Source organism: Pithys albifrons, chromosome 4 (assembly GCF_047495875.1).
Source record: "Pithys albifrons albifrons isolate INPA30051 chromosome 4, PitAlb_v1, whole genome shotgun sequence".
Taxonomy (NCBI): domain Eukaryota; kingdom Metazoa; phylum Chordata; class Aves; order Passeriformes; family Thamnophilidae; genus Pithys; species Pithys albifrons.
Genome location: NC_092461.1, coordinates 10,619,910 through 10,634,407, shown reverse-complemented (window position 1 = coordinate 10,634,407; position 14,498 = coordinate 10,619,910). Strand labels below are relative to the sequence as shown.

The 14,498-nt window shown below is 43.9% G+C and overlaps 1 protein-coding gene across 1 annotated transcript; it reads right to left on the bottom strand.

The window, feature by feature from the left end:
• On the bottom strand, nucleotides 1–13,507 carry IGFBP3 (insulin like growth factor binding protein 3). The gene is made up of 4 exons (XM_071553424.1): nucleotides 12,494–13,507; nucleotides 8,389–8,615; nucleotides 6,716–6,835; nucleotides 1–712 (listed from the first exon to the last, which is right to left on the bottom strand). The coding sequence occupies exons 1-4, from the start codon at nucleotides 12,876–12,878 to the stop codon at nucleotides 587–589; spliced, it is 858 nt and encodes a 285-aa protein (XP_071409525.1). The 5' UTR covers nucleotides 12,879–13,507; the 3' UTR covers nucleotides 1–586.
• Nucleotides 13,508–14,498: the final 991 nt, after the last annotated feature.

Here is a 14,498-nt window from a genome sequence, read left to right as displayed (position 1 = left end):
TAAATTTTACAGAAAAAAATAGCCATGTCTTTATTTTAGAAATACAATTCTTTAAAAAGTTCTTTGAGATTTTTATAAAACTTTTTACCCGTGAAGACAAGTTTCCCATCAGACCTGTAAAAAAAGCTTTACCTTTAAATCCTTTTGGGGTTTTTTTGTATGTGTGTTTGTTTTTTTTTCTTTAATACTTTTACAAGCTTAAAATCTATAAATTCTTTAAAATAATAAAAAAACAACAGTATCTTTCAGGATCAAATTGGTCACAGGCCGTTCTTTAAAAAGTAAGTGGAGACTCCCTGAATCCATTCTGAAGTGCCTTTTGTTTTTCTCTCTCTGGGTATCAATAGTGCAGGTTTACAGGGGTTTCAGAGCTCCCCACATCCTACAGGAAGCTCAACGCGTGTCGGTGGCAGGGTGCAGCTGCAGCAGCATCTGCAGAGGTTGCGACTCCCCTTTGCTGCAGGAGGCAGAGCTCATTACTCCGCATGCAATGCAGTCCACAGTGTTTGCCCAGCCCCTCCAAAGTCTCTGTGTGAGTGAGGTCCAGTGGCCACACACAGATGCCAGAAAAGCTGGCACCCAGCCCTCATTTGCTTTCTAGGTTGTAACAGTGGACATCTCCTTGTCCCTTCCCGTCATACCCAGGAAGTGGCTGTCCGTATTTATCCACACACCAGCAATAACCTCTTTTTCGGCCTTTGGATGGGCGACACTGAAACAGAGTAAAAGAGCCAGTTAGCACAATTTATGTTTTCTCTGTCTTTAGTGTTCCACAGCAGGGATTCCTGCTCATTTGATAGATGCACTTATCTGTATCTGACAGAATCAGAGTATTTGTTACCACTACAAAGTGTTTCAATAAACACTTACCTGCCCTCCCCATCAACATCCTCTGGGTCTAACTGCTCTATAGTAAAACTGCACTGAGAACTACCAGAAAACAGCCTTATGAAGTACTCATCATTATATTTGGCAGCACAGCTGCCCCCTTTGAATACCAGGACTCATTACAACAGTACAGGCTAATGCCTGGGACCAATCTTTGGAAAACAAAGTTAACAGATATGTTCTACACTAAAGAACAGGTTTGATAAAGACAACCATTGCAGTAATAAACACCCTTGGCCTGCATCTGTTTGACGGAGGAAATTCAACACTGTAGCTGATGTTTATTAACAGATACACAATCCTTCTGTAATGGAATTATCACTTCAACAACTGCTAGAATTTTACATGTATATTTTTCTATAAATAAGGTTGCATATCTACTAGTGTATAACCTGTGACCACTTTAAGTTAACTGGTGGAATTTGGCACCAGTTTCAGGTTGACCAACCTGAAATTACATCAGGCAATGACAGTGAACTTCTTTAAAAGCAGTAATGCAGTAAAAATGCATTATAAAGTCTACTACATATGAAGTAAGTAATGCCTCAAGGAACTAAGAATAGCAAAAACTCCACTAAATGCATGCTGCAGGCTGCATTCAATATGCAACCCTGGATACAGTTACATACTGTGAACCTCTCTGACCTCACTGTTTTTACCCACTCACAGGACATGTCTCCAGAATCAATCTAGGTTTGCAATAGTCAACCTCACTGTCAAGACACAGTCTCCATGTCAGCTCATATTTTGAGATTTGGTGATACAGGGTTTGCTTCAAATGCAAACAGAGGTGGCTGTTTACTCAGGACATGCTGACAAAGGAGGCAGTGACACAGGCATACCTAGTTTCCTTAGGTTTTGTCTGCTGCACTGCCAATATAAAGGAAGATTGGCTAGATTGAAGCTACTTTCATCCCTCAACACTGTCAAGTCAATCATGCAAGAAGAGTAAGCATTGCCTCTCAGATCACATTCGCAGCAAAGCAAGTTTTTCAGAGGTTCAGGCTGATCCAAGTCAGATAAACTTGGCTACCACCACTCAACTGCTTGTTCTCCACAGTCTCCAGAAGGGTATGGCAGTGGCTCACAACTTTAAGTGCCTTTTCCATGGTCAGGTACACAAGGAAACATCAACCAAGCGTTGGGCTTCACATGCTGCTTAAAGTGCCTGATCCTTTCCATGTCTAGTTTAGCATCTCAGGTAACAGGGTGTTATTTTCCACAGAACTGTGACTATAGATCACTCCTGGGACAGTATGCAGTAGCACACTGGTCCATGAGCACAGAGTATTGTAGACAGTCTTCACTAGGAACTTGTGAAACAAAGATGTAAGCAGGTCACACATTAGATACAAATTTTTCAACAAGCTGCTTATTTTATTTTAAATGAAGTAATGTTAATCACCATAACTGCAAATTAATCCACCTTTGTAAGATATTATTGAGTAACAAGCCCAATGCAGAAATAACACAGTGCCGTCCTTTCTACAAATTTGCTTTAGCCCTATGAAAATGGACAGCAGCAGAATGACAAGATCCAGCTTGAAGTACGTATTAGCTTAGTTTTAGGAGTGGGTGAAGAAGTTCAAACCTATTAAGAGAACAGCTACATTGGCCAAACTAAATGATTACCTGCATTTCAGATCCAGTTATCTGTACTACATCTTTAAACATAAGTCTTACTACTTATGTTTATTGTCTCAAAAGCCTATCTAGAGCTTACACTTATTCTCCAGGATTTATATGAATGGCTGCTCAAAGTCCACTTATGTCAAGGGAAATTTTCCTTCAATTATGGTGGCAACTGGACTGAACTCTACCTGAAGTAGTATTCACATTTAATGACTTAAATTCTTCATGCTCAAAACAGAGGAACTAATAAAAAACAGTCTTTGCACAATTTAAATTTTACAGGAAAGGAAACTGAGGCAGCACTTCTTGAATTGTTTTTCCCAACAAAGCAGGTACAGACAGAGCCCAAAGAGCATAGGGCTTCTGGCTGCCAGCCTGGTGCTCTGGCAATGAAACTACACTTCTGCTAATAATAGTAACATAGCCTCCCCTTTTAGAAGTACTATATGAAGTATGTTACACAACTCTCACTGATTCATAGGCTTGCATCACTCTCAAAACAAATGATCAATTAAAGTTATCTCATGTTGTTGGAGGGTCTGATTGTTTTTTTACAGTTGCACAACCAATTTTCAGAATTAACTGCAAGATGAAGTCAGTTCACAGAAGCACCTTCTCTACTACTAGTATTCTTTTTTACTTCTTCTAGACAACCCAATTGAAAAACAAACACCTTATTCTACAGCTGAAATAATGCTTAATGAGGAAACAATTTATCTTTTCTAATCTCTGAATTCATACTACCCACTCAGCCATGCTGTCAAAGTAAAGCACTTCTGATGCTTTTATCCTGAAATAGGTAGCATGCATTCTCTACAGAAGTGGTATACAGCTCATGTGGAAAAATATATCTAAATATCTGCTCTTCTGAATTTTCTACTCCACATACATTTTCAAGGCTCTGCCCAGCTCCTCTGTATGGCTTCATAAGTTCAAAAAGCTGAAAAACTACCCAAGCAGTGGAGACAGTAATTACTTCTGATAGAAACACCAGCTGCCAGCTTCTATGCCACCTGCTCCTCTCCCTTCCACAAAGAAATGCCGCAGAGGCATTTGTGGGGCACAGCAAAGCATATGGTATCCCATTAAATTCCTGGTCAGCCCAGTGGTCTCCATGGAGCTACAACTGTGGTCTTCAGGAACAGACTGCAGACAACATTGACATATACCTCAGGCCGTTTCGGCTCCTGCCAAGCCCAGCTCTGTTTTCAGTGGAACACTGCCAGCTCACATTTAGGTGAATATCTGGCTCCAGTACACAAATATGGGGCAATTCTAGTAATTGCCCCATATAATAATTCTAATTTCATCAAAACCTCTTTTGCCATGCTTGAGGCAGGAACATGCCTGTATCAACCTATTCCACTAAATATACCTATATACCACAGTTGAACAGTACAACCTTACATGTGTGATTTATTAAGACAAAGAATTCTGAATTTTAATAGGTCTGATTTTAAAAAAGTTTATATACAAACACAAGGTGTGAAATATTTTTCATGTTATACCCTGACAGATAAATTTATGTTCCTAAAATTGTTTCACATATGTAAATGTGTTGTTTCTGGAAAGGGAACTTCTAGATACCCACAAATGTCATGAAAAATAACTGCTTTTCGCTTGACTGGAAGAACAGGTGACCAGGAAGGCAGAATACATGAAGTGGCCCCTCAATGAGTTTTAATGGTGTCCAGTGTGATCATAATTTATCAGATTCCTACCATCCTACACCTATTACATTCTGATCCTAGACATTGGTTCTGGCAGTTATTTCCAGAATTCAAAATGCATGCCTTGCACTTATTTTTCAATGCATTTATTGTTTATTTCCTAACCAATTATTCTGCATTTTCTTGTGACAATATAATTCAACTACAGATTGAATGCTGCTAATATTGGCAATGAAGGGAATTAATAAAATAACTTAGCATTCTGTTAATGAGATTAGACACCTGCTCACAGTGTCCAAAATATCACACCTAGACAATGCTTCAAAAAGAAAACCAATCAAACACAATTGCCACAATTCCTTGTGGGCAGTTAATCAGGTCTGGGTAGCTCTCATTCACTTCTCAAACTGATGCTTTTTTCTAGGAGTTAATTCTATGAGGGCAACTACTATTTTTGGTTTGCATTTTGTTGGTAAGAGAAGCAGGCTGCCTCTGTAAGCTCTGTCTGCGAAGACTTGTTTCCAGGGTTGATCAAGGTTCATTTATGGAATCCGCACCCCAACTGAATTTCATGTAGAGTATTTACTCACATGAGCTCCATTTATGGGCATCTCCCACAAGATCCCGAGTCGTCTCAAACTACTGGACTTGTGTGAATTGGCACAGTGCTTGACAAGACTGGTCAAGTATGAAAGTGGCCCTTCATCCTCTATATTTGCTGACTGGATGGGCTGTTGCACATAGCAGAGGAACCTTTCCTAAAGCAGTTTTGAGATTCTTTAGGCAGAAGAGATACTACACAGAGGGCAGAAGTGTGTATTTTCTCTGCAACACCACCTTATTCTTGTAAATCAACTTCCAGGAACAAAGGCTAGATAATAATCTTATCTGTCTTTTCTATTTTTTAACTTTGTATTTCCTTTTTTTCTGCCTTGGTGGCAAAACTATGAGTGCACTTTAAAGTACAGTCATCCTTTAAAGTAAGACACTTTAATATATGCTTACTGTGGATCTGATTTACTACATACACATGTCAGAGACTGCTTGCAAACCACCACAGTTTTGCTGACACAGCAAAAACCTCAGAGTCTGAAGAGAGATGAAAGGAAGATCTACTGAACAAAGTAAACAATCTGCGGTCTTCTGTAATACATAGAGAAGGAAAAGGGATGCAGTACACTTGTGTGCCTTGAACACAGTTAAAAGGAAATGCTTTTATGGCTTTGCATAGCAGTCCAATGCATTTTCTGAAAAAACTCAGATCAAAATGTAAGCATTGCTCTCTGCTAGTTTACATGCAGCATGACAAGACTGACACAGGCTTCTCAGAGCTCCAGGCAACAAGAAGAAACTTCCCCTGCTTGGGATTTGCCACCACCTGCTCGGGAAAAGCTGGGAAGCACAGACAAGCTCAGCAGCATGAACCGAAGGTCAAACAGTGCTGTCAATGCTGGACTGATGGCAGAAAGGCTGGAAATCTCACCCCTATTGCAAATGCTCCACCTGACACTGCCAGCTTAATGCAGAGCTCCAGGGAATACCAGAAAGGGAAAGACCGTTTCTAAGAAAGTTGGAAGCCAAAATAATGGAGAGATACCATTCCTAAAATAAGATTGCCTGTTTAGAGGTTGGCCTCTCATTTCCAACCAATGAACTGCATTAGCTAGCAACAGAGAGTCAACCACTCCTGTGGTTACCAGAGATCAAGAGACTGACTTGTGTAAACCCAAATAGGAGAGACAAGATGGTCCACAAACAAAATCTGTCCTTGAGAAAAGTCTTAAAAGAAACCTTTGAATTCAAGAAATTTTGGAATTATACCAAGAAACATATTTGGAGGCAGGCCACTAACTAAACTGGAGTTAGATGCAATGTGCACTTTCCTAAATTCCTGAATGAGCTTCAAGGGCAGCACTGAATGGAGAATGCTGATGTAGCTCAATCAACAACTAAAGCATAAATACCTGCAGTTTCAGTCCGCATTTCACAAGAAAGGTCACAACCCCAGAACCAGAAAGAGCTGAGAAGCCATCCTTGCTGCAGAGTAACTAGCAGAAGTATCACTTTCACGATAACATGACTTGGATTTTGGAAGCGATCTGTGTAGCACATAAAGCACAGATATATAGCTTTCTCAAGTTGCTTTCTGTAATATGATCCAGTGCCGATCTTCTAGGAACTCTCAAGAAGCTATTTACAATTCAAAGCATTGATCTATTGCAGTCATATGGTGACTGCAACATTAGCTCTGTGGGTTATTGCAGAGGCACTGCTTTTTTTAAACCAAAGGGCATTAGTATCTAGGACACCAGTCAACCCATGTGTGATTAGGTATGAAGTTTCTCAAATGAATCTGTTGTCATGACCAACAGAAAAATAAAAATACTATCCCCACTTGACAAGGTTTAGCACTATCAGATCAGGTCCTAAAACTGGAAATTAACTAGTTCCTCTGCAAGATCTTTCAACAAAGATGCAGAAAAGGTGAAGTACATTCATTGAAATGATCAAAACTCTGTACTTACTTGCTTTTTCTTGTAGAACCCCTTCTTGTCACAATTTGGAATATGAAAGCCTCTTGGACTCAAGACATTCAGGATCTTTAGGTGGTTTAAAGTATCTTCCATTTCTCTACGACATGGACCCTGTTAATGAGCATGTTTTAGAAAACACAGATGAAACTTCATTCCCAATTTATGTCTTTCACATAGGGGTTAGTAAATCCTTAAAGGGCAAGAAGCACAGACCCAAGCAAATCCATTAACACAAAGGGCTGGCTGGATATGTCCAAAGGCAGATCATTCACAGAAAAAATCTGACTCTCTGCTCTGCTCAAGATAAAGTGATTTCTAAACACTGAAGGACCTATACTATGCTGAGACATGTACTGGCACTTCCAGTTGAAATCACAGTCATATATACCAATGGGAAGGCTCAACCAGTATGTCAATCAGTAACATATAACAAAAGTTTGGAAAAGCTGGCCTTCCACCAAGTGGAAAAAGAAGAAAATAGGCCACCAGAAATACACCACTAGGTACACCTTCCCCTATAACGTTTTATTTTTGTGATTCTGCTGGATTTGAAAGCTTAACTGAAACTGATTTAATTGAAAACAAATAGTTTGGCATAGGATATATGTATATATAAAATACCTCAACTTTGGACAATGATTCCCAGTTTCAACTGGACTGAATGGATGCAGACATGCAAAGGACCAGTAATACACAACAGTCTCATTAAGTAAGTATGTGGCTTTTTTCCTCACTTTCTTTATCTGCAAAAGGCTGACAACAATGTAGTGAGGATTAGCTCTTGGACAATGAGCCAAAAAGAGCTTTCAGAAGCACTTTTAAGAGCATGTCTCAAACACCAACTAATTATTTCTCACTGCAGCCCTTCAGGGTAGGGAGTAAAGCGTTATGAGCCCCACTTTGCAGTCAGAAAACCAAGAGCAGAGGAGTTCATATTTTGCCAGAGGCCAAGAAGGTAGTCAGTCTCAGCAGTGGGATCAGAATTCAAGAGTCACAGCCCACAAACTGTGCTTAGCTACACTCTGTCTGGGCATATTACTGACTCAGTCCAAGAGCCCACTCTTTCAGCAGAGATCCAAAAAATTTCTTTGCATGGTTTAAAAAATGTTTAAGTTGCTGTATTGACACAAAGACTCATTTGGTGCAGTTTTTAATTAGTGAAGTAATGACATTTATACTTTCAAGTGGTAATATTAATAGTTTGCTCATGTAAAGTGCCTTTTATGTGAGTGTCTGAAAGCATATAGACTCCAAAGTTCTACGGGAGATTAAAATGGAGTTTTTTCGTTAGTAAACATCTTCCTTGTTGCTTTCACATGTTTTCTTTCTTTTCCGATCTCACAAGCTCTAAACACACGCTTGAAATTGCACCTCCTTCTGCTCAAAAGCACTGACTGCAAATCACACACATTCCAAGATTTCATCCCAAATTGGGACTTAAAAAGATCAACAGCTGTTTTTAAATTATTATTTTCAAGTAAGCTTCCAAAGTCAGACAGACCAGTATCAGAAGCTAACATGCAGACACAGCTAAAAGAGCACTTGCTGACAAAGGCACTCTGTCCCTGAGACTCTTATTTCAGGTTCTTACAGACACCAGCAGCCTCTGTAAGCTGGTGTATCTTTGCTCATGGGATCCAACTACCAAGTACAAAAATACTTACATATTCAGTCTCTTGTTTGGATTCAGAAGAAAAATTCAGTGTATCTGTACTCTGTGAATCATATTCCACTTTATAGCGCTGTGTATCTTTGGCTTGCACTTTCCTGATGATATCTATTTTGATGTGTGGTGGGTGCAACTTGGAATCTGGCAGCCTGGGAGAGTTTGGAATGGCCTGATTTTCTATGCTGATGGTACTCCGGTCTTCTTCTGAATCACTGGAATTTCCTTCAAAAAGAACAAATGCAGAAGAAACAGTGTTAATCAACTGCCAGCTGCATCTGCAAGAGCATGGAATCATAGAATGTCCTGAGCTGGAAGAGATCACCAAGGATCATCAAGTCCAACTCCAGACCCTGCACAGGACAATGCCAAGAATCACACCATGTGCTCAAGAGTGCTGTCTGAACGCTTCTTGAACTGTGGCAGGCTTGGTGCTGGGACCACTTCCCTAGAGAGCCCAACTACCCTCTGGGTTAAGAACCTTTTCCTAATATCCAACTCTAACCTTCCCTGACACAGCTTCATGCCAATCCCTCAGGTCCTACTCCTGATCACGAGAGAGAAGAGACTGGTGCCTGCCCCTCTGCTTCCTCTTGGGAAGAAGCTGAAGACCACGATGAGGTCCCGCCTCGATCAAGGAGCCACTAGATTAGTCTAAGCACTTCATTTTCCTTTTTACAAAATAGCAATATGCCAAAAGATGAACAATGTAGCAATTCCACAGGCATCGCCGTCTTTGTTGCCAAGTGATGACTTTCGTAACTGAAGCATCCTGAAGGCGGCCCCGCGAGGTGCCCCACTGCACCACCCGCGCGGGCTGTACCCAACACCTGGAAACCGGCCATCACCGCTGCCCTGGGAGGCACAGCCCCTGCCCCTCAGTGCCCGCTGCAGTCCCGCCCCGAGGCAGCAGGGGACAGTCCTGTGCCGCCCGAGCGGAGCCGCCGCAGCCCCAGCGGCGCCGGGGCGCGATCCTGCCCCCCCGCCACCGCTGTCTTCATCAACCCCAGCTGGACGCGGCCGGCTCGGGCACTTATGGGCTGCGGTGTGGCTCTGCCTTCCCCAGGATGGTAGTGGTTTTTTTTTTTTTTAAGAGATGTTAATACAATCAACTCTACCACGCTGAGCTTCCTGGGTCTAATTAGTCATCACTAGCACTCCCCCCCCTTAACTTTATTCAACATACAGATCAGGAAAGAAGAATAGCACCCTTTCATTCTTCTGCTATAAAAATCAAAAGCGTTTTTAGGTGTACAAAACACATTTTAAAGATAATGGACAAAAAATTGCCATTCATTCTGCAGTGGTGTTCAAGGACAAACATTGCTTTCATTTCAAGCTGTAAAAGTTTTTTCTCTTTGATCTACCATCCACAAGACATGAGAAGCACATTTTTCTAACACTCTCCATAAGTCCAGTGTTCCTGTGCCTTTTGAGGTATTTATCTATGCTGCATTTTTAAGGAAATCCTATTGGGAGTGCAAAAGACAACTGATGTGATAACATTATGATAACATATAAATATTATATTAAAATTATATTTGTTGACTCACTGAAAAACCACAAAAGCTGACAAATTCAGTGCTAAACCTGAAAGTCCATGTTCACATGGTTCATTGGCACTAAATGTTTCAACACAGGCAGTACAGTGGCACTGCCAATACACAGGAATGGGGGAAGGAACATGAGAGGAAGAGGGATCTGAGTTAACATTTTGGTACTGTTGGTTTTAGTGTAGCCACTGCTGGCAATTGACATAATTGACCAGGAAAATTCAAATCACAGTGCCAGTGGATTAAGGAAGTTTAAGTCTTAAGTCTAAATTTCCTGGCTTTTGTGGGTTTCACTCAGACTCTCAGCAGTATTTGAACATATTTTTTGTGGTTTAATGTCCTGTTTTGAAACAGTGGTACTTTTTCCTCCCACGTTCTCAATGAAATTTGCAAGAAATGAGTCAATAAAATGTTATAAACCTGACTCTAGGTCTTCTGCAATCAGTACAGTTCACTAGTTTTCAACTAAAAAATAAGTAGAAAATATTCTTAATGTGCATTGAATATCCATGACTATGGCTGGTCATTTCAGTTTGCATAGGCCATGACATTTCAATAGCACTTCTTACACTTCAATTTCAAATGGTCATATTGCTACATTTTAAACTGTAAACATATTTCATTAACTCAGTTTCATAAAACTTGGTGCCATGCTAGCTTTAACCCTCATAAGAAACAAAACTGCTGTGAGAGTTACCAACTCCTTTTTAAAAACAGATTAGAAGGGTTGCACAAGCACACTACTCCTTAGCACTTTTGTGCCCAAAAAGCAGTTGGAAAATCAGTGGACTTCTAAATGCTACTGGAATATACTCCGCCCTATAACAATTTCCAGGAATTTCTATTAACTAGGAATGACCAACAGTACAGCACATGATGCAGGATCTAGCTGGACACTAGCAGGACCTAGTGGAAAGGAGATGATGTGATCCTGCTCAGATAGAGTGTGTACTGGGGAGTGTTGGATTTAGAGCTGGGAGTGGAGTGGTCCCTGTGAGGAAGCAAGCACTACACATCAGATAGGTTTGGGGTACTTCTTCCTTCCTTCCAACATTCAGTCTTAGAACGTGAACTATAGCAGTCCTGCTTTGCACTTTTTAAGGAAGCAAAGCTCCTGCTGATTTCAGAATCAAAGCTCTCCCTCAGCCAAGAATGCAAATTCAGGAATTCAGCTGAAAAGACTTTTAGCAAAGTGCAGCTCTGTCTTCCCCTTCCTCCTTCTCTAATAGTCACTGTAAAAGCACTACATTAAACAGCATCAACTCTCAGCTACCAAGGAGATGCCCCTTGTTTGCAGTGTCACTCCACGGGTAAGTATGAAGAGCCAAGCTCATGTGATGAAGAAAGCTGTTCCATGTTCCAAGGAGATTTAAAACTTCAGTGAATACCTCTAAACTCTCATTCCAACTGTCACAGCTTGGGAGCAGCACATAAATAATTATAATAAGGCTTCGCCTATTCTTCCAGAAGCCAGTTAACTGGAGCACTGGTGCCACTTCCTCAACTAAGGAGAGGCTAGTCAAAGAGACCCTGCAAGCACAAAATCTCCTGGCTTTTTAAAAATGCAAACAGTGGAAAGCCTTTTGACACACTTTTCTATTAAATAAATGTTAACATACTTGCTGTTGGTTAGCAAACAGTTTAATTAAATGTTTGCATAGAGGGACTGTGCTTTCTTGATCTGAATCCCAAGTTTCCCTGTCTTAAGTTTCCAAATGTGCATGCTAACAGACCTTTTTCCAACCGTCTCTTCCTCTTCAAACAAAACAAAACCAGCTCAGTGAACGTCTCATTTACAAGACATGGAAGAGGTACGGGAAAGCTTCGTGTGACCGAAGATATATTTGCAGTGCAGGCAAAAAACCAACGTCCTCTTAAACCCTGTTGTGCAAATGCTTTGTTCTAAATAACCACCTTTCCAAGCCAAAGGGATATTTAACTCTTTTTTTTCCTTCCCCCTTTTTGTCTCTGTGCTTATACTTCCTTAACCACGCTGCAGCACAGGAGTTAGAGCCCACTCTCTCGAGTTTTCGCGCACCCTCTTTCCAAGAACACCGGGTACTAACAGTCAGGATTTCATGCTTTCTCTCTCCATCCAGGCTCTGTAGCCTGGCAGTCCCACGCACCCGCAGAAGCAACATGCAATTCCTCCCCCACTCACCCTTCTTTTCAAGAAAAAAAAAAGGCAACTCTGCCTCTTTTGCGAGGAGCTACTTCTCAGCATAGGTGTTGAAGTCAATCTTTGCATACATAAACAAGGTGGAAGAAGTAAATTGTCCCTTCCTTCGGCCAAAGCACACCCTCCTTCAAAACGATGCCACCAGGCTCGGCTACGTGGCTGCCGGCGGAGCCCCCAACCCTTTCTGGAGCTGGAGCTCTGCAGCGAGCTCGCCCGCGCCTCCCCGCTCCAGCTGCGGGCAGCTCGCTTTGTAACTTACAACAAAAGAAAACGAAAGGAGAAAAAAAAAGGCAAGCAAGAAAAGCAAGAGGAGGGAGAGCGGCACGCAGGGAAGCCACCCCCTCGGCTCCCGGCGCGGCCGCAGCCCTTACCTGCAGCGTGCGGTCCGGGCAGCAGGAAGGCCCGCAGCTTTCCACCCTCCGTGGCGTTGGTGCAGAGCCCACGGCCGTCCAGCAGCGCTTGCAGCGGCCGCGCCTCCTCCGGTCGCGGCTGGCATCTGAGCCCCGCGCCGCAGCGCTCCGTGTAGATGCCGCAGGGCTGCCCCGCGAGCAGCGCGCAGGTGAGGCAGCAGCCGCAGCCCGGCTCCCGCACCCGCTCGGCGCAGTCGGGCTGCAGGGGCTTGCACTGCTGCAGCGCCCGCGCGTCGCAGGGCTCGCAGCGGACCACTGGCCCCGCCAGCGCCGCCGCCGCCCGCCGGACCAGCAGCGCCAGCGCCGCCGCCAACACTGCCCACAGCACGCCGGGCCGCGGCACCATGGCAACCGGCGGAGGGGGCCGCCCGGAGCCGCCCCCGCGCACCGCTCCCGGCAGCGGCACGGGCAGAGCCGCGCTCGGGCGGAGGGAGGGAGCGCAGCGGAGCCCGGGACTGCGGCGAGCGGAGCCGCGGTCGCTGCCGGCCCTGCCGCCGAGAGGAGACGGGAGCCGCTGCCGGCACTCGCCCGCCGGCCCTCCCTGCAGCCGCTCGCCCTCAGTCACATAAAGGCAGCACGGGCTCGCCAGCAACAAAGGCAACTTTTTGCTTCTCTTCTCCCCTCTCCTGCCTGCAGAGCGCTTGAATTACTTGGCTCGACAGTAATTTTTCTTTTTTTTGCCACACACACACCACTCGGGGGAGAAAAAAAGGAAAAAAAACCCAAATCAAACCGCTTTGCAAAAGTTAAAAGAGAAAAAAAAAATCAAAAGCCAACCCCAGACGGTCTGAAGAAAACTTAGTCCAAAAACGTTTCAGGAAAGAAGAAAGTACGGAGCGAGGGAAAAATAGTGTGGAGGGGGGAAGGAAAAAAAAATCGAGGTTCCCTTCGTTTTATTCCCCGTGCCGCCTGCAGCCACACCGCTCCGCTCCCGCCACTCCGCGCCCGGCTGTGCCCGCGCCCTTCGCCCGCCCTATATAGCGCCGCGGCCGCCGGCCCGCCCCGCGCCACGGATAACGCGCCGGCCCTCGCCGGATCCAGGGCTCGGTCACGCAGGGCTGGGAGGGCGGGGGGAGTGGGCGGGGGACGCGGCGCTGCCGGGGGTTTATGGGCACGTCTTAGAAATCAGCTGTCAGGGGCATGGCTCTAGGGAGAGGGACGGGCTGTGTGCCTTTTGTTTCAAGAAGTGCCGTGTGCGTGCGCGCGTTCCCGTATCCGTGTGCGTTTCCTTGGCACCGGGAGAGGCGAGCAAAGCTCGCGACGAGTGCCCTTTTTTGGACTCCTGGCTACAATCCTGTCCGCTTTGGGGCTGAGAGCCCCGGCCTTGGAGAAGGCGTGCCTTTGCTCGAGCTTGCACACGCACACTCCCGCACGCACGCAAGTTCGGGGCATAATTGGGACCGGCTTACAGCTCACGTGACACCTGCGTTTCCTAGGAAGATGAGGGAAAATGTATGTGCACGCTTGCACCCGCACATCCACGTTTGCCTAGATGGTGCTCTCTGGCCCAGGACCCGGTCTATATTGTATCTCGTGGATGGGCCTCCCTTAACTATCTTTAAAGTATTTTCTGAACTCACAAACTTTCACTTTTGTCTATAAGAAAATAGTTTCTATTGCAACATCCTTTTAAATCCAGAAAAAAAGGGCCAAAAATCCATCCTCCCAAAAAAACCGAACATCGAAACCCTACATGGATTGTGCACTATGTATGTGTTTGTGTTCAGTTTTTGGCAATTGCAAATTCTGCTCCCATTCCACTAGGCATATTCTGCTCCCCCTGTTAACTTGGCTTAACTATGATCAAGTAAATCTGATTTGGCAATGCCCAAATTTGTGATCATGCTCTTTTGAGCTATCTTGCAATCTCATGAGGAAGGGGATGCTGAGCAGAATGCATAGACGTACATAATGGTGTTTCAGCCAGAGAAGCCTGCTCCTCATGAAAAATAAAACCAATAATGCT

Coding starts and splice junctions, on each gene's coding strand:
- IGFBP3 (XM_071553424.1), bottom strand. CDS start 12,878: ATGGTGCCGCGGCCCGGCGTGCTGTGGGCAGTGTTGGCGGCGGCGCTG. Junction 8,616..12,493: donor GCCCGGACCGCACGCTGCAG/GTAAGGGCTGCG, acceptor TTCTTTTTGAAG/GAAATTCCAGTGATTCAGAA. Junction 713..6,715: donor GGTTCTACAAGAAAAAGCAA/GTAAGTACAGAG, acceptor ACTCTGTTTCAG/TGTCGCCCATCCAAAGGCCG.